At 64.7% G+C, this 19,170-nt stretch overlaps 1 protein-coding gene across 1 annotated transcript in view; it reads right to left on the bottom strand.

Annotated features, from left to right (window-relative positions):
* Positions 1-17,711, bottom strand: part of SND1 (staphylococcal nuclease and tudor domain containing 1) — a 48,211-nt gene extending 30,500 nt beyond the window's left edge. The window contains exons 1-10 of the mRNA XM_026046527.1: positions 17,661-17,711; positions 16,613-16,762; positions 15,568-15,688; positions 12,949-13,027; positions 10,140-10,300; positions 9,402-9,493; positions 8,377-8,535; positions 7,859-7,965; positions 6,733-6,823; positions 3,427-3,540 (exon numbers count right to left, since the gene is read on the bottom strand). Of these exons, the coding sequence (XP_025902312.1) occupies positions 3,427-3,540; positions 6,733-6,823; positions 7,859-7,965; positions 8,377-8,535; positions 9,402-9,493; positions 10,140-10,300; positions 12,949-13,027; positions 15,568-15,688; positions 16,613-16,762; positions 17,661-17,711 (1,125 nt within the window). The remainder of the gene's footprint in view (positions 1-3,426; positions 3,541-6,732; positions 6,824-7,858; positions 7,966-8,376; positions 8,536-9,401; positions 9,494-10,139; positions 10,301-12,948; positions 13,028-15,567; positions 15,689-16,612; positions 16,763-17,660) is intronic.
* Between the last annotated feature and the right edge of the window lie 1,459 nt (positions 17,712-19,170).

Below are 19,170 nucleotides of genomic sequence, written 5' to 3'. Positions count from 1 at the left end.
CGAGCATCCAGGCTGGCCGCAGCTCCTCCGCATCAGGAGCATGCCGGCACTGCGGATCGCGCTCTTCGGGAAGCACGCCGAGCACGGCCTGCAGGCACAGCCAGTGCTCCGAAGCCACCGGCAGCTCCAGCAGCAGGATCGCGAGTGGGATCCGGCCAGGCCGCTGGCCAGGAGCCTGGAAAACCGGGAGCAGCAGCTCCCCCCGCTTCGCCACCCGCCGCTGCCTTTTTTCCCCCCGTTTCCTCTGCTTTTTTCCCAAGTTTGGCTCTGCAAACCGTGAACAATTGACGGGGACAGYGCAGGGCCTGATGCGTGCCGGAGCCAGCCACGCCAGCTCGCCCCTGGCGCGAGGAGGAGGAAGGAGGTTGGAGGAAGGCTCCGGACAGCCCCGCGAGGCCACGGAGCAAGAGCGGGCGCCGTATCCGGAGCGCATCCAGAGCGCAGCGGTGCGAGGCGCGCGCGCAACGGCTCCGCAGGGGGAAGGGAGCCGGGCAGAGCTGCAAGCTCAGCGCTCCGGCGCGGCGTTGCGCCCGCAGGCCRAGGAACAGCTCCAGGAACATGCTGACTTCACGCGTCTCCTCCCGGGAAGCGCTTCCAGCCCCGATTAAATATTGATCAGGGAACTCTGTGCCCCRACTCGCGGCGCCCGTCTCCTCCGGCGCGCCTCTCCTCTGCCAATATTTAGACTGCATTAAGGCCAGATGCCGGAGCACTTAGCGTTTCACGCGGCGCTGCTCCGGCGGCGGAGCCGGGCCCGCCACGCGCCCCGTCCGTGCCCGCAATCAGTTCGGTTACACAACACATGGATGAGTTGCCATGATCCTTGTAACTGCAATTTAGCGGAGACGAGACACTGATGAGTGCCTGGGCTTGCTCCTCATTAATCTTTCATGCTCTTGGAGCGCGGCGAGCTTCTCGTAGTACAAATCCTGCTCGACAAACAGGGAAACAAGAGTGGCGCGGGAAGCGGAGCCGTACGGAAGCTCCTGGCTGCCACGGAGTGGGATGCAGCATCGCTCCGGAGCCTAGATTCCAACCCGGAGGTGCTGCCCATAAGCGGGCATCACTCAGGGCTCCGGAGGACAAGGAGATTCCCACTTTCCTGACCGGGCAGGATGATGCTGGGGAGCTCGGCTGCTCCAGGAGGATCTCCAGRTTTGCCCAGGGGTGGTTGCATTGAAGATGCCAAGAAGAGTCCCAAGCAATGGAAAAGCAGCAGAGGGACCCTGAGCAGGGGCCGCCCGGGCAAGCGATGGAGAAGTCAGCATGAATTGGGAGCAGGATGGGTGCTGCTCTGGGAAGGGTGGCGCGAGGCTGGAATGCAGCACTAGGGACCCGTGGAGATGGAGTGTYCACCCAAACTGGCCCCAAAACACCCCTTGCACCGAGCAGCATCAAGGAGGAGCAGGTRGAAAGGAAGGGACAAAACGCAGGAAAATCCTAAGCAAGATGAGACACAGGGAGCTGCTGAGAGGAGAGACGGACGCTGGGAGAGGTAGAGGAGAACCCGGAGGAAGCGGAATTCCTCCTCAGTCCCGGGGGAAGCAGCGCCGCTCCCTGCAGCGYAGGAGCATCTCTGGAAGCAGATGGCAGCGGGGAAAGCCCTGCAGCTCAACCGCACTGCCCTGCATCCCCGTGACGGCTCCACSGGCAGCGGCGACGGCCTGGGAGCCCCGCGGGCAAGCGGGCCAGGACGCTGCAAACCTGCACGCGCATCCCGATGGGACACCCTGGTGCATTCCATGCATGCACCAGGCCCTGAGCACCGGGAAGCGCTGGCTTGCMGCGAGCGGGCAGTGCAGCAGCGGCAGCCGCCCCGGTGTCAACCTTGGGGTGTCATTGCAGCGCGCGCGGCCCCGCGCATCCCGCGGCGCTCGCAGGCTCCTTCCCCGGGCATTGCCCCTCCACGTGCCACCCCCTGCCAGTGGCACCAATTAAGATACTCATTTAGATAGGCGCTGCAACGGAGCCGTGCAAAGGGATGGACGCCGAGGGAAAACGGTTGAGGCGAAACCAAGCTCTGCAAAACGCAGGGATAAGCCGGGAGCGCCCAGGGAAAGCGGAGAGGCTCCCGGCGCCAGGCAGGAGCTGCCGCWTGTGCTGCCAGCTGCACCCGAATGCCACTTCTTGGGCTGCTCCTCCTCCTCCTCCAGGTCCTTTCTTTTCTATGTGATCCCATGGAAAAACAAGGCCTGGGGCCACCGGCCGCCGGAGCTGCCTCCGGGCTCCTGCAGCTCCCGGGATGCAGCTCCAAAGAAGGCACTGCTCGGAGCAGCAGGCATCCCGGGAACRCTGGCATCAGCTCAGGACACAGCAGAGGTCCCTGAGGAATGGATCCCACGTTTTTCCTGGGATGTCCTTGCAGGAGGATGCAGCAGCGCAGCGGGAAAGGCCGCAGCAGTTGCTTACACTGACTTTTAGGTGGTCAAAATGAGGAATAGGAAGGTGCCAAACTGCCAGCCGCGGTGCAGGGAGGCGGCAGCGGGAAGTGGCTCCCGCTGGAAGGCCGCTCCAGCTCTGCCGTTGCTAGGGAGGAGCGTGCAGGCTGCTCCGGTGCATTCCCGGGAGACACATTCCCGGGAGATGCTGCCTCTGCCCGCGCCGGGGCCGCCCCGGCCGCGGCTGCATGCGGCAGTGGATGCCACGGATGCAGCGGATGCTGCCGCTTGCAGCCGCGGCCCCGGCGCGGGCAGAGCCCTCACAAGTGACCTGGGAGGGGATGTTTCATTAATTGCATCCACCAATAATTAAGAAATCACACAAATAGAGCTGGAGATTAAAGAGAACAAGCGGGAGGACCTAAGAAGGGAGAAATTCCCGAGCCTGGTAGGCAGGGAGCCAGGCAGGGGCTTCCACCTGGGAGCACCAGGAGGAGGTTGCCCTGGATGGACTGGGACCCACAGGAAGAGCAGGATCCCAGGGCAGGATCTCAAGCTTTTTGCACCGGCGGCATAGCATGGCACGGGGAAACCTTTCCGTGATGTCCTAGGAGTGCACGGCCACCAGTCAAGCACTTTGCAGAGCAAGAGGAGCGCATGGAGCTGCCTCAAGCCACAGCTCCCACCCGCCCGCTCTCCATTACGGAAGCGGCGCGAGGAACAGCCCAATCCAGGCAGTTATTCCCATTTTCCCAGGTATAAAATCAGACAGAAGCTCCCAAACTGCGGTTTGCACCGCATGCTGTGCCCATCATGCCAGGTGCCGCTGCAGGCGCATGGGGAGCCCAGCGCTGGTGCAATGCACGCAGCACCCAGTGCATGAGGGGCAGAGCAGCGCGGGCAACGTCTGCATGTGGCAACGAGTCCCTGGAGCCCCACACACAGGGAGCCCTGCCCGGAGCACCCATCTCCATACACAGGGAGCATCCCGGGGCCCTGCACATCCGCAGGCAGCGGTGGGGAGCTCCGGTCGTGGCGCGGCGCCTACCTGCGCGCTGTCGCCCTCGAGCCGCGGCGGGCGGATGCTCGACAGGTGGATGGTCTTGTGGTCGCCCGAGTTCAGCTTGACCACGATGGCGTCGGCGTTGAGCACCTGCATCACCTGCGGGGAGAGCGCGGGTGAGCGGCGCCCGCCAGCCGCGCGGGTCCCGGGCACCCCTTTGCACCAGCTGAGAGGTGATGGAAGGGTTGGTGCTCAGCTGGGTGGCACCTCTTTGTCCCACATTCCCACACGTTGGGACACCCCTGAGCACCTAGCCCCATGGGGCCTCATCTCCCCAAAGGCTCCCACTGCAGAAACAAGCACACGGGTGACTCGGTGCCGGGAGGGGAGACGGGCTGGAGCTGCTACCGGGTCCCACGTCTCTGTTGGGGTCTCTGCGTGCACCTGGGGTGCACAGGAGAGAGCAGGGGGTAACGCAGGGCTGGGGAGGCTGCAGGCAGCTCAAAGCCAGAGCAGTGCCCGGCAGGTCTGCGCTGCRAAGCGCTCCCAAGCAGCCCAGCAGCCAGGCACAGAGCTGCCCGTGCCCAGGCATCGCTGTCCCCCTGGGCACCCCGAGCAGCCCCGTGCCTGCCCCGAGCACCCCCGGTGCCGCGCAAAGGGAGGAAGGACTTTCATAACTYGCAGCCCTTCGTGCCCGGCGAGCACATCCGTCCCTGCAAACGTGCTTAGTCAAAGGGATAACCGGATTACAGGAATTAAAATCAAAGCAGACACCAAGGACGGCGCGGGCTCCTCGGAGCACAGCGAGCCCCTGCGGGCGCCTCGGAGCCCCGGCTCCCGCGGGATGCGGCGCCTCGCGGCACCGCGGCCCTCGCAACGCGGTAATCGAATCTCATGCTCGAGGGCATCGGTGCCGCCGCGGGGTCGGGCGCTCCCGCGAGCCGCGGATGCTGCAGAGAAGGAATCAAATATCAAAGGGAAGAAGAACACGTCTCATCCCCAAACAGCGTCTCCGTTTCGCTCGAGCAGGTCCCCGTGGATAGCGAGGGATGGAACACGCCGGGGTGCAAAGGGTGCCCGTCACCGGCCCCCGTGCCGCGCGCTCCGGCTGAGCTGCTGCCATCAGAGCCACCTCCTGCCCCGGATCCCGTGTCCCCGAGYGCGAGGCCAAGGGGACGTCGCGGCCCCGTGCAGGCTGGCGAGGCCCTGCGGAAAGGCGCCGCGCAAACAGCTTTTGGCACGGGGTAGCTTTAAGTGTAATGTATTCAGCTGSGAGCAACGCTGCCCCGATTCCCGGGTGCTCTAAGACAAGCTGACATCGGGAATTCGGAAGAAAGTCTCCAGTCTCTTCAAATTTTTATTCCGCTGCTTTTCTGCTTGCCACTTGCTCCACCACTTGCAGGCATCAAATCCGCGATTGAGGCCAAGACTTCCTCCTCCTCCTCCTCCTCCTCCTCCCGCCCCCCTCCCTCCGCCAGCCGCTTTTGTCTCCACGCGGGCAGCTCGGCACCGCAGCAGCAGCAGCCAAAATTAGCCAGAGCCAAGGCGCTCCCGCACGGCGCAAAGGCAGGGTGGGATCCTCCTCCTCCTCCTCCTCCTCCCGGCTCGCGCATCCCTGCGGCACAGCCCAAACCAGGCCCTGCAGCTGCGGGCACAGGGCTGGCACAGCCCCGGCGCGATGCCAGGGATCCCGGCGCGCTCTGAGCCCTGGGGTCCCCCTGGCCCTTCCGTGCGGCAGGGAGACCCCCATCCTTCCCAGTGTGAATTTTCCCATGAGAAAACYGGAGGCTGGAGCTGCCCCTTGGCTCTCCAGCTGCTGCTGCCCTCGCTCGCCCTTGGTGGGGCAATGCCAGACCCCGGGCACYTTGCACCCAAGCCGCTCGCCACGTGGATGGGCATCTCCCCAGCACCAGRAGCCTCCGCCTGCCCGCTCTGCCCGTGCAGATAACTGCACTGTGCCACTGTGGGCACCGGCCCCACGGCGCAGGACGGGCTCTTCCCGCCAGCAGGGGCCGGCCCCACKGGTGCCCTGTGGGCTCGTGCCGGCCAGGGCGGCTTTCCAAGAAAGGCAGCGCTGCATCCCTGCATCCCGCCGCAGCAGCGAGCCGGCAGCACCATCTAGCGGGACCACGGCTCCGAAGGTGGCACGCGCCACTCCCGGCCAGACTTGCGCTCCAGCACGCACCCTGCTCACCACCGAGGTCCCTCCGGCCGGGAAACGCCGTGGGATGCAGCCTGCATCCCACCCTGCATCCTACCCTGCATCCCGCCCTGCGTGTTCACCCCATCCCCTGGACACCACCCCAGGGCTGCGGTGACACCAGCCTGCGGCAAAGCCACCCTGGAGATGTGCCCAGGGGCGCGGGCAGCCCAGAGATGGGCAGAGAGGAACCTCAGGAGGTTCCACCAGGACAGGGCAGGGTCCTGTCCCGGGGAGCAATAACCCCCAGCGCCAGGACGGGCTGGGGAACCAGCAGGGAGCAGCTCTGCAGAAGGATCTGCGGTGCTGAGGGACAGGAACACAGGCCAGGAATGTGCCCCCAAAGGCCAACAGCACCCCAGGCCACAGCTGCCACACTGGGTCCAGCTGCGGGTGGCCCAAGGCACGAGGGACGTGGAGCTGCTGGTGCCCAGCAAAGGCCACAGAGATGAAGGGATAGGAACAGCTCTGATGTGAGGAGAGGCGGAGAGAGCTGGGACCACGGAGCTGCAGAAAAGAAGGCTCAGGAGGGACCTCATCCACCCTCGTGAATACGTGAAGATAAAGAARATGGGGCCGGACTCTCCCAGTGGTGCCCAGCGACAGGACGAGAGTCAATGGCCATGAACTGAAACACGGGAAACTCCACCTGAACATCCAACATCTCCCCACTGTGAGGGTGGGCACCCCCCCAACCCAGATGGGGTGCATGAAGGGGTGCGGGAGTCTCCATCTGTGGAGATGCTGGATACCCAACTGGACAAGGGCCTGGACAACCCACCATGGGGGACCCTGGGGATCTCCAGAGGTCCCACCAATTATTTGTTGACTCCGCTTCAGCCCCACATATGTGGGGCAGGCAATGATGCTGTATGAGGAAAAGCTCAGGTCTGGATAGCCCAAGACCTCTCTCCATCGGGACGGAGACTGTGCTTCCCTGGTGGGATTCCTGGCTCTGGCGTGCCAGGGAAGGGGTGCGCGATGCCACCTCGTTGGCATGTGGCGCAAGGCTACATGCACCACCTCTACAACACGGCTCACAGGGAAGGGACGTCTCGCAGCGGGATCCCGGCGGAATTCCCAGCCACACGTGGAAGCGCCAAGGGCAGCACCAACCTCGTGGGCCCCTGTCCCTGCCCGCCAGACCCTACCTTGGCTACGAACTGCTTGTCCTTCTGGTCCAGGTTCGCCGTGGGGGCCACGTAGTCCCTCCAGATCCTCAGCTTGCGCTCCTTGGCGTACCTGGTGAGAGGCACACGTCTGTGACGCCCRGTGCTGGTGTCCCCAGGAGAGCAGATGGGGCACACAGCGCCCAGGTTGTCACAGGGTGACCTCAGCCCTTGGTGGCACCTGCAAGCGAGCGGGCTCACCCCACAGCAAGGCCAGGTGAGCACAGCCCCAAGCCAAAGCCTGCCCCACAGCCCAGGGCATCCATCCCGGGTGGCTGCCACCACCGACACGAGGACAAGCCCCTTGGGGCCAGTCCTGATGTAGGTGGTGCAGGTCCCATCACAAGGACGTGCACCTCGCACCCACCAGACCCCAGCCCGGGCCTGAGGCTTGCACTGCGACCAGGGACATCAGCCTGGTGAGCCATGCAAATCCCCGGAGCCTCCCGTGCCCAGGCAGCRGGGAGAGCAGGGCCCGAGGAGCAGCGCAGCAAGAGCGCAGCGGTGCCCGTGCAGCGGCGGCAGACCCCGAGGAGGGCCCGTGCCCGGCTCCGGTGCCCATGCGCAGTGCCAGTGCCCGTGCCCAGCGCCAGTGCCTGTGTCCAACTCTGGTGCCCGTGCCCAGCTCCCATTCCCAGCACCCGTGCCCAGCTCCAGCAGCCAGCGCTGGTGTCCATGCCTGGCTTCGGTGCCCATGCGCAGTGCCAGTGCCTGTGCCCAGCACCAGTGCCTGTGTCCAACTCCAATGCCCATGCCCGGCTCCAGCACCCAGCACCCAGCTCCGGCGCCCGCGCCCAGCCCTGGCGCCCGCGCCCAGCACCCGTGCCCAGCTCCGGCGCCCATGTCCAGTTCCAGGGCCCAGCTCCGGTGTCCATGCGCAGTGCCGATGCCTGTGCCCAGCACCAGTGCCTGTGCCTAGCTCCGGCACCCATGCCCAACACCCATGCCCAGCACTGGTGCCCGTGCCCAGTGCCTGTCTGCAGTTCCGGCACCCATGCCCAGCTCCTGTGCCCAGGTCTGACACCCGTGCCCAGCTCCAGCACCCAGCTCCAGCACCCATGCCCAGTGCCCGTGCCCAGCTCCAGCGCCGGGCTCCTCCCAGCCTCACCGCTCGGCGGCGCGCAGCTTGTCGGCGCCGCGGGTGTACACGGCGATGGACCAGTCCACGCAGCGGGCAAAGCCCTCCTTCAGCAGCAGCTCCGTGATGTTCCCGTTCTGCAGACAAGGGCACGTGGCGTCAGCCCTTGCACCCACTCCCCTACACATCACAGTCCGAACTGGGGGCTTCCTTCGCCCATCTTGGGGTGCTCTCTGATCCGTAGCCATGGGGAAGAAGCCCCCAAGCTCCCACACCTCCTAGCTCAGAGCCCACAGGTCTTTCTGCACCCACTGCCTGGGAAGAGCCTGCAGCACCCACTGCTCCGAGCTGTGCTAGAGCAGAGGACACACAGGGAGACTGGTCTTTAGTCCCGCTGCAATTCCCCGTCGGAGGCAACTTAACCTTGCAGCAACCACTAGCAMCTCGGGCAAAGGAACAGCAGCAGTGCTGTGCCCGCAGGGAGCRTGTCCCGTGTCCCATGTGCCATGTCCCCTGTCCCAGCCCTGGCCGGCAGCGGCCCCACTTGCCGGGTGCAGGATGGTGCCCAGGATGTTCTGGTTGTGGCAGCTCTCCAGGACGATCTGCACATCCCTCTGCAGCAGCCGGGACTCCGTGTAGAACTTGGCTTCCGCCGCAAACGGCTCGGGCACCTCGGTGGCGTCCGCCTCCCGCTTGAACGTGGGGCACTGCGGAAGCGGGCACAGTCAAGAGGGGCGCGAGGGGAGGGCATGGGGCTGCCTGCCCCCTACAACCTCAGCACGGGCGCTGCAAACCTCGCTTGTCCTGCAAGGCGATTGCAAGCGCCACGGTACGGAGCACAGCGTGCTAGGACTGGCCCAAAGCTGCCCAGGCCAGGGGCTGCAGAGACCCTTCCCCACGCTCAGCTTGGCCTGTGCATCTTGGAGACACGGGGCAAGAACCAGACGGCCGAGAGGAGCAGCTCTGCCCTCTGCTCTGCTTGTGCCTTGCGCTGCCTATCGAGCACTGGGGCAGGGCCAGGGCAGTGCCAGCAGTGGGAAGGACACTGGAGGGACACCCGCATCTCTGAGGACACCCCTCCAGGAGCTTTCTTATATGCTGGCTTTGTGGGAAGAGCGAGGAAGTGCCACGAACCCCAAACTTGGGTGCCCTCAGGGCRTGGGAAGAGGAGGAGGAGGAATGCGGCTCCTTGGTCCTCTTGTGCTCAGGCTGCATCCTGAGGRGAGGAGMGCAAGGGCACTTGTGCTCCAGTGATCCCTGTGCCACCCATGCTGCAAATCCTGCTGGGAGCAATCCCACGTACAGAGTCAAACTGGCTCCCAGCACAACCCTCCTGGGGGGCACTCGTGCAGTGTGCATGGGCAAAGCAAACCCTCTCTTGGCGTGCAGCAGAGGGGACTGTGACAGCAAGCAGCAGCACGGCCACCTGGGTGCCAGCAAGCCCTCAGCCACCCCAGTGCCACCTCCCCGCTGAGCCAGGGGCTTTGGCCCACACAGCCTGTAAGGGGGAACGTGATGCAAAGCAGAAGAGCCCCAGATGCCAGCGGGCCTGGGTACATCAACCAACGCTCACCTTGATGCCCGAGAGCATGACAGTGACCAGGTAGTAATCTGGGAGGAGGAGGGCTCTCACCACGCTGCCATCCCGGACATGCTCGATGATGGCTGCAGGACAGAATCACAGACACAGGGCTCACCGYGAGCCACAGCGGCGACGCCGACCTCCTCCTCCTCCCACAGACGCTCAGCGCCGAGCCGGTCGGGAGCGTTTGCAAGAGGAGGATGAGATCGGTAATGGTTTGCACCATTGCAAAGGTGAGTCAGGGGATTTGCATCATTGCAACGGCGAGTCAGGGGGGTTGCACCACTGCAATGGCAAATCAGGGGGGTTGCACCACTGCAACAGCAAATTGGGGGGTTTGCACCATTGCAAAGATGAGTTGAAGGATTTGCACCATTGCAATGGTGACTCGGGGCAGGGGTGCACCGTTGCAAAGGCGAGTCGGGGGGGTTGCACATTGCAAAGGCGAGTTGGGGGATTTACACCACTGCAAAGTCGAGTCTGGGGCCTTGCACCGTTGCAAAAGCGAGCTGGGGGATTTSCACCGTTGCAAAGGCGAGTCGGGGGGGTTGCACCACTTGGGCATTGGTCCCAGCTTGGCAGGTTTTGCCCAAGCAGCCCCGTGCTCTGCAACCCACCCACTGTGGCCCTGGGCACCCTGACCACCAGACTGCAGGAGAATGAGTGCAGAAGCACTGCTGACCAGCAGAAAGGCTCATCAAGAAAGCAGGCAGACAGCGTGACACTCACCATTGACCGGCTTCTGGTGCATGGAGTCCACAAAGTGGCGAGGGTTTTCGATGGTGTACTTGAGGTCCCGGATGGTGTGCGAGCCCGTGCCCTCGCTCCACATGCCCTTCTTGGCGGATTTCGCCTGCTCCTCCAGCTCCGCCAGCCTGTTCTGCTCGGGACTGCAAAGGAAGAACAGAGATGAGATTAACCCGTGCGGGCGTCGGGGTGCTGGAGCTGGGACCTGGGGACACACAGGAAGGACAGCGCGTGCTCCTGCACTCCTTGGCATTGGGAACAACAGCCACAAGTCACATCCTTAGACCTAGACCACCCCAGCCTGGATGGGACCCTGGGCGAGAGGGTTTGTGCTGCAGGCAGCGCAGAGCCCCGGCCACCCCCTGAGCCTGCCCAAGAGCACCCCACGTCCACCTGCCAAGGCTGAACGCAGCAGCACCCAGCGCCCTAYCGAGGAGGCAGCCAAACCCCTGACCGTGGAAGATGCTGCCAAGCACTGTCATAACCCATTATTTAAATAGCCATTAAATAAATGGGGCTTTTTTTCCAGCTTTCTCGAGCCCAGCTCAGGGCAAAGCTGCAGTCTGCTGAACGCTGAGGTCCCTGCAGTCACCCGCCACGCGCGTGGCTCAGCGTGTCCCATCACATCTCCATATCTCGCTTCCCTGTGGCACAAGGCCAGACCAGAAGGGCCAGGCACAGGGCGTAGGGACGAGCTTCACCTCTTAGGTGGAAGGAGCCCACGGAGGCTGCAAGCAAGGGGTGCTCCGCGTTCTCCAGCTGACTTCCCTGTGCAACCCTCCTCGATGGGGACGAGCCGCCAAGCAGAGCGCGAGCTGCTGCTCGAGCAGATGTCCCCGCGCTGTCCGGAGCGGGGCCAGGGTGACAGGCCGACACGGCCAACCTCGGTTTTGCGGGGAAAGCAGGGACAAAGCAGAGCGCCGGGTAGTCRCGCTCTCAGCTCCTCACATAGGACCAGAGCCCTCCCTGAGGTGGCTGAGAATCACACAACGTTCAAGGTTGGAAGGGACCTCTGGAGATCATCTAGTCCAACCTTCCTGCTCCAGCAGGCACACCCAGAGCACGGGGCACAGGGCGGCATCCAGGCGGGTTTTGGAGACCTCCAGGGAAGGAGACCTCCCTGGGCAGCCTGTTCCACTGCTCTGTCACCCTCACAGTCAAGAAGTTCCTCCTGCCGTGGAGATGGAAGCTCCTGTGTTTCAACTTACACCCATTTCCCCTTGTCCTGTCACTGGCCACCAACGAGAAGAGCTTGGCCCCTTCCTCCCTACATTCTCCCTTCACGTACTTAAGAGCAGGTTTCATTCCAGGATCAAGTGGGGCAATTGCTCCAGACCCTGGTTTGATGGATGACTCAACCTCCATGGAGCATCCCAGCAGCACCGGCCTCCAATGGGCTGCCGAGAGCACCGCTCCGGTGCCAAGTCCAGACTGGCATGGGCACAGGTCACCTGCATCCTTACGGAGCAGGGTCCACCACATTCCACGAAGCCAGCAAAGCCGTGGGATCGCTGGGCACAAGGAGCTCAGCCCCATTAGGGCAAGAGGAGCCCCAGTCCCAAYCCTGCCTAGCAGAGCTGCCCCTCTCTGCAACCGAGTGATTCATGTTGCACGGTCTCAGAACCAAATCCAAAGCGCAGCCCCCCCCAGGTGGGGCTTGCAGGGCCTCTTGATGGTTCTTTGCAAGACCAGCAGGAAAAAGAGTGCCAGTTCATGAAAAAACATAAAGCTGGCTCATGAAAAAATATAAAGCCAGTTCATGAAAAAATATAAAGCCTAGCGAATGCAAGCCTGCAGGCAAACGAGCTCCATGCTGCCAAGTGCTCCTTCGTGATGGAGTGCCCCATGCAGTGCTAAAAGCTGCACTGCACTGAGCTAAACCCCCTGAATTTGCAGTGGCAGTGGGAGAGATGGCGCTGCGGTCCCATGCCACCCGTGCCCGGTGCAGCAACAAGTGCAACCCAGGCGTTTGGCTGGCACAAGCGTCGGGGCTGCTTGGCCACAAGCTGTGCAAGCAACCTGGTGGCAACRGCACCTGCAACCTGGGCAGCTCCGACTGGGCTCCCACTGTGGCCACAGCCTCAGCAGGGCCTGGATGGGCTGGATTGGGCTCCCCAAGGGGCTCTCGGSACAGCCCCGTTGGGGAGCCAAGGCCACAAGCCCACACAAATATCGTGCAGGGACAGGCACAGCTTGAGGCTGAACGGCAGCCCCGTGTGCCCTTGGCCACGTGCACAACGTACCTGTTCGCAGCCCGCGCTGCCGAGCGCCCTGCRTGGAGGGTGCCCAAGCTTTGGAGCATGGAGAGCGCCCAGGAAGGGCTTTGGGAAGCGGCACGGGCGAGCTTCCTGTGCACCCACACAGGGAGGGAACAGTGGCTGGTGGTTACAGGGCTGCCACAAAGGTGATCTGCACCCTGTAACAGCAGCCAAGCCCCGGGCAGCCTCCGGTACCAGGCAGCGAAGCCTCCAAGGCCTTTGATTCCCGATGGGATCCGGCTCCCAGGCCCAGCACCTCCACATGGCATCAAGGAGGAGCAGCAATTCCTGCAAGCCAGGCAGTGGTACCGGCACCGCCTGCCCTGCACAAGCTAAAACACCCCGACTCACACCAGGCTTTGCTCCCAGCGCTCCAAAACCCCAGAGCTTTGCAGCACCAGAGGCCCAAAACGAGCCCAGCACCAGCAGGGACCGGTGCAGATAAAAGCCGAGCCCCACGTCTCGCTTCCCAGTGCGGAGGCCTCATTGCTGGAGAGGCACCCAAGGCGCAGGGGAGGTGACGGCATACGTACTTATTGGCTCGGATTCCTTCGCGGCGGGAGGCCAGTCCTTCGGCCACGAGCGACTCGGCTATGTTCTCGCCGCTGGTGTCTGTGGAGAGAGGAGAGGGCGTGAAAGGCGCCGGCAGGAAGCCCACGGCACACACAGGAACCAGGACACGAGGCACCATGCGCCCAGAGCGCGAGCGCACCCAAAACGACCCTCCCGTGCTCCCTACGTGCCCATGCATCCGGGAGGACACACGATTGGCACCCCAAGGAGAAGCCAGCACCATCCCTACGTGCCCATGCAGCCGGGAGGACGCACGACTGGCACCCCAAGGAGAAGCTAGCGCCATCCCGGAGGCGGTTCCAGGCCGTGGTCCGTGCCCGCGCTCCTGCGCTGTGTCCTCTCCCTGCACCACGGGCAGCACCAACGTCAGGCGGCACCTGCAGCATCCCCCTCTCAATTGTACTTAAACCCTGACAAACGCCAGYAGGAAACGTTTTATGCTTCGTTTCTTGCTTCGGCAGCTGGGATTTAGCACCGAGGAAGACACCGAACCTGGAGACGCCCGTGCAGGCGGCGAGGCTGCAGATGAGTGAGACGGAGCGCGCCAGCGCCCAACAGCAAAGCGCCCTTCCAGATTTATCTGCCACGGGCGGTGAATCAAGTCCTGCCCACTGGTGATAAATGCAGAGACGTGTTGGGCTGCCCAACGGAGGAGGACGGCCACAGATCCCGAGCACAGTGGCCTTCCCAAGGGGCTGCGGGYAGGTCCAGCCGGCGCCGCGGAGAAGGCGCCGATGCAGGGATGGGGAAGGAGGTGAAGGGCGCAGGGACCAACAGAATCACAGAATATTCAAGKTTGGAAGGGACCTCTGGAGATCATCTAGGCCAACCTTCCTGCTCCAGGAGGCACACCCAAGAGCATGTGGCACAGGGTGGCATCCAGGYGGGTTTGGAGACCTCCAGAGAAGGAGACTCCACAACTTCCCTGGGCAGCCTGGGCCACTGCTCTGTCACCCTCACAGTGAAGAAGTTCCTCCTCACCTGGAGATGGAAGTGCCAGTGTTGCAGTTTGCACCCATTACCCCTTGTCCTGTCCCTGGCAGGACGCCCTGCTCCCCACGCGTGCAGCGGAGCCGAGCGGGCAGCCGTGCCGCGTGCAGCCTCCCGCGGGCACCTGCGCTCGGGGGGAACCGCTCCTCCTTGCAGGCAGCACCCTGTCCTCCCCCGGGAGCTAAACCAGCTGCAAAGGTGCTCTGGGAGCCGGAGGGAGGGGAGCAGCGGGTTGTCACCTTGCTCTCACTCTCAAAAATCCTGGCGCAGAAGCGCAGAGCCTGGCGGGGATGAAGAGACCCGAGCCATTCCAGGGAGTCACTGATGGGAATTATGGATATGCTCAGGCTCCGGCCCATGCATGATGCACCTAGGGGTGCTGGGGGACAGCAGGGGGTCCCCAAGGCAGCGGTGGCCCTGGTGGCCCCAGGGCCGCAGTCTCCGGCGCCGCGCGGGGAAGAGCGTCGGCAGCAGCCGCAGGGAGGGATCCGGCCCCTCTGCCCGGCCCTGGGGAGGCCCCGGCTGCAGCGCTGGGMACAGGGCTGGGAACGGGCACCCGGCATGGCCGCGGGAGCGGGGAAGGGCTGCGGGCACGAGGAGGGACGGAGCAGCTCTGCCCGCAGCAGCGGCTGCGGTGCTGCAGCAGAGGAGGCCGAGAGGGGATCCCAGCAATGTGTGCAAACACCTAAAGGGAATGGGAACAGCGGATGGGGACAGGCTCTCAGTGATTCCCAGTGACAGGACAAGAGTCCATCGGCATGAACAGAAACACCGRAAATTCCAGATGAACGCAAGAAAATTCCCCGTGAGCTCCATTGAACACGGACACAGGTAGCTCATGGGGCTGCAGAGTCTCCATCCTTGGAAATATTCACAACCCATTTGGACAAAATCCCTTGCAAACTGCTCGAGCTGTTTGGGATTGTGTTGGGGATTGTGAGAGCAAAAAAGACTCCCTGCCATAGAAGGGTTCGAAGTGACAGCGATGTCCCCAGCCCAAAGCAGCTGCTGGGACACAAGCTCCTGTAGGACGGGGGAAAGTGCAGAGGACACCAGGGATGCACATCTGGAGGCCAACAGCTGGAGCCACCTCAGGACACCCGGCTCAGCCCGTGGGTCCTCCTGAGGGGTCCCGTCAGCCCAGTCCGTTCCGCCTGCCCGGCTCCCAGCGGTTCCGCCTCTGCGTTCCCAGGTGCTGAATGCCGTGCGGGAACGGCCGGTTTCCCGGCTGCACCCACGGTGCTTATGGAGCTGCCACATTTCAGCCCCAAGGACAGTCCCCACGGCCACCAGCTTCCCCAGGGACCCCAGGCCAGGTCCAAGCTGGCACAGGAGCAGCTCCAGGGACACTCCTGCTTCGGAACAGGGAGACGGCTGCTGTCCGTGGGTGGGATGGCCGGGTCTGCCATCGGCTCCAGTGCCTCATTAAGGCCCACAAGTAAATGAATCCCTTCCGGGAGGCTTCGAGGAGCCGGAGATTTTCAACAGCAAAGGGAATTCCATGGGAGCTCGCTCCGCAGCGCGGCCCGGGCTCGCCCGGCACCGGGCGCGGGGAAGGGCAGCCCYGCGCTCCCGAGCGCGCCGCTCACCTTTGCCCAGGTACACCATGCCGTACTCGCGGCCCTGCGGCGTCTTGTACTCCACGGTGAAGCACACCTCCTTGCCGATGAGCTTCTTGCGCAGGAACTCGCGCGCGGGGAAGCCCCACGGCTGCGGGGAGAGAGGTTGGCATGAGCTGGCGGGCACGAGCGGCGCCCGCGGGCACGGGCACATCCCTCCGTGCGCCATTCCTCCCGTTACTCCAACCGGCTCCTGCACCAGGAGGCACTGGAGGAGGCTAAGGAGCTCGCGACGCGGTGACCCTATTGCTGCAGGAGGGAAATGCTGCTCTCCCCGTTCCCCTTGCGAGGGCTCTGGGTTGGATGCCGGGCTCCGGGTGGGATGCCGGGCTCCRGGCGCTCCTGTTGGCAGCTGGCATCACCCCAGGGATCCAGGATGGCACCCACCAGGCTGGGCAGCGGCAGGGAGACGAGCGGCTGCGCACAGGTTGCAGGAGGCTCCCGCAGCCTCCTCGCCGCTCCTCAGCTGCGGCCGCCCGACAGAAGGGCTGGCGCGAGCCTGGTGAGGCTTGGGGACACCCGTGAGCATGGGACGTGGCACCGTGCCACCCAGCTGCAGCAGAGCTGCATGCAAACCCATCCGAGCGCCCCGTGCCCCGGCCTCCGCCGTCAGCCCCGTGCCCAGCGCCGAGGCTCCGGTGGTGCTGGCCGCAGGCACCGAGGGATCTCCCGGGCTCCGGTCCCAGGCATGGGAAGCAGCCGGAGCCCTAATTGCACCCTAAGTGCCAGAGCATGACGGGACTCGGCCCCACATCCTGAGCCCCCCGGCAGCGGGATAAAGGACCCGGGAAGCCTTAAGCACSCTCCGATTAATGCTCCTCCATCTAAACGCAATTAGGTGCCCGCTCAGTGACACCGAGGACGCATCTCCTCCCTGGAGGCTGGAAATCAGTGAGGAAGATCCACTGGAGAGCTGCCTCCGGAGCACCGACGCCCTCGGACGCCTCCTCGCCGGTGCGGGACAGGCGGCAGCGGGTGCCGAAGGCGCCGCGGGGTGCCCGGCGGGAGCACCTACCTCGTCGGGGGTGTCCTTGGCGTCGGGCTGGCCGGCGGCCGCGCGGCGCGCCAGGTTCCCGGCGCGGATGTTGCTCAGGTTGATCTGGCGCTCGGGGGGCGGCCCCCCRCGCGGCTGCCCCCGCACGATGATGGCACAGCCCGAAAGCACCTGCGGGGAGGCAGAGAGCGTCACACGGGCACCCAAGGGACCCCGAGGGGCCAGGGGAGATTTGAGGTTGGAAGGGACCTSTAGGGACCACAGGAGCCTTAAGGCAGCGAGCTCCTTGGTGCCGTGTGGGTCCATGCAGGTGTCCCGCACCCCAGCGCCGGGCAGAGCCGCTCGCAGCTGCATCCACGGCAGCCCCCATGGCCAAATCCCAACGCCACCTGCCCGTGGCGCAGCTCGGAGCTCGCGGCGCTGCAGCCACAAGAACCTCCACCTGGAAGGGACACGGCCACCAAGCGCCCGGCCCTTCCTACAAAGCTGCTGCCCAGGGGCAGCGTCGGTGCAAGCGGTGCCCAAAGCGCGCGGGAGACGGGGATGTCTCTCCCAGTGCCAGCGGATGGGGACACAGCAGGAGCATCACCGCGCACAGCGGCCAGGCACGGGGCTCCTGGACGTTAGTGCACCCGTACTGCACCCGCCGGAGCTTTACAGCACGTGGAAAACACGAATTCCCAAAGCTGGGAGTTTTGGAAGCGTTCCCTGCCAATGCGTAGCACGGTGAAGTGCTGCCAGGACCAAAGTCCTGCAGCCGGGGCCACCACGGGCGGCGGAGCGGCGCAGAGCTGGCGCTATCTGCAAAGCAACCGCTCCAGGGTCAGGCAGATAAACCCGCGAGGGAGAAACCTGCCGGGAAAAGCTCCAGAAACAAGGACACCCAAGCCGGACACCTCGCGCCCGCCCAGGGTGCAGCGACCAGCACCATCCTGCCCGGAAAAACAAGGAGCTTTTCCAACTGCCTGGGTCTTGACCACAGCTGCCAGCCGCAATTCCCTCCGTGCTGAGCTGCCCGCTCCGTGGCCACCGCTGCTCCCATTCCATTGAAACAGCTCCGGTGCCGCACTCGGGATTCCAGCRCGTGCAGGAAGCCGCAGGGTTGAGGGTCTCCGTTCATTCCTATCCACCCCACTGCATCCAGGGGCCAAAGCTTTTGTGTCCATCGTGATAGCTGCTCGTTCCAGGGTGGAAGTTGCACTCGGAGGCGACTCCGTGCCTGGCACGGCATCCGTGGGATCACCTGCATCCTACAAGAGCGCAGCCGGAGGCTCCATCCGCTGCAGGAGCCGCTGCTCCGGCTGAGCTCCAAATCCAACCCGGGGTCGCAGCGCGCGGAGCAATCCCGCAGCAGCGCCCAAGGCTGAAGGTTTCCTTGTGCTAATTAACCCTGATCCTTAATTCAGGCGGCTTCGGAAACACGGCAGGTGCCGCTGACCGCTCCATCCCATCGCCACGAACCATCAGGAATGGTGGCATCCATCCCACGCCAAAGCTGCCGGCCGCTCCTGCTCCGACCCGGAGCAGGGAAAGCTGCCGCCAGCGGGCGCAGGGCGCCGGCGCCTCCGAGCTGTCCCATTCCCGGGGCAGGGAATGCGGCTCCATGTCCAGGAGGCTGCGCTGGGAACCGCACAGAGGATCGAGCGGCGTGCCCGGCTCCTCGGGGTAGCAGCAAAGCGGCCGGCAGCTTCGCGCGCGCCCGCGGCGCAGGAGGGAGCCGGGCGCTCCCGTGCAAGCACCACAGAGCCAAGGGGGTCCTTCTTCCACACGGGAACGCACCGGGCTCCTTGGATGCGTCCCTGGTGACACCCATTCACGGATCCTCATCCTCAAGAGCAGCTTTWAGGTTAAGGTTACCCACAAAAAGCCCCTTCCCGCAGCCAAGGGTGGCCTGGAACAGCTTCCCGTCTCCCGCTCGCAGCTGGAAGCGGCCGCGACGCCGGCCGGCTTTGCACCASTGCGAGTGGAGCAAGGAGCAAAGCKGGGCGTCACCGGGAGCACCGTGGGGACACCAGGGACATCCGGCACGTCCCGGGATAACCCTCTGTCCGCCAGGGTTCCTGGCCTTGGCATCCGCAGGGGTCTCCGTGCTCCGGCTCGGCTCCTTGTCCGCAGCCACGTCGCGGATCTGCGGGCTCGGCCGGACACGGGTTCCCTCGCGGGCCAAGCCCRAGGAGCGACGCTCCAGGCCGGCTCTCCCTTTTCCTCCCGCCAAAGCGGCGCGCCGGGGGGACGTGCTGCGCCCGGGACACCGTCACTCCCGGTAGCCGCAAAGCGGGTCCCCGAGCGGCACCGAGGACCGGGGGTGCCCGGACCCCTCCGACGGCTGCGGGAGCCGAATCCCCCCAGGAACCTGTTGCACCGCTCCCTCTGCAAGGGGATTCGCAGCCCGGACCGGGATTTACCGGTSAGTTCGGGCACGGGCATTTCCAACCGGGTGGAAATTCCCAGCGTGGGATGCGGCGGGGCCGGGCGCGGCCAGCACGGGCCCCTTCCCGCGGCAGCCTCCGGAGCGGCTCCGCACCGGGACGCGGAGCACCGGGATGGGTGCGGGGCGGCCCGGCGGCGGCTGCGCCCCG

Source organism: Nothoprocta perdicaria, unplaced genomic scaffold (genome assembly GCF_003342845.1).
Source record: "Nothoprocta perdicaria isolate Ctin4 unplaced genomic scaffold, notPer1 scaffold_447, whole genome shotgun sequence".
Taxonomy (NCBI): domain Eukaryota; kingdom Metazoa; phylum Chordata; class Aves; order Tinamiformes; family Tinamidae; genus Nothoprocta; species Nothoprocta perdicaria.
This window is presented reverse-complemented; position numbering and strand designations above follow the sequence as displayed.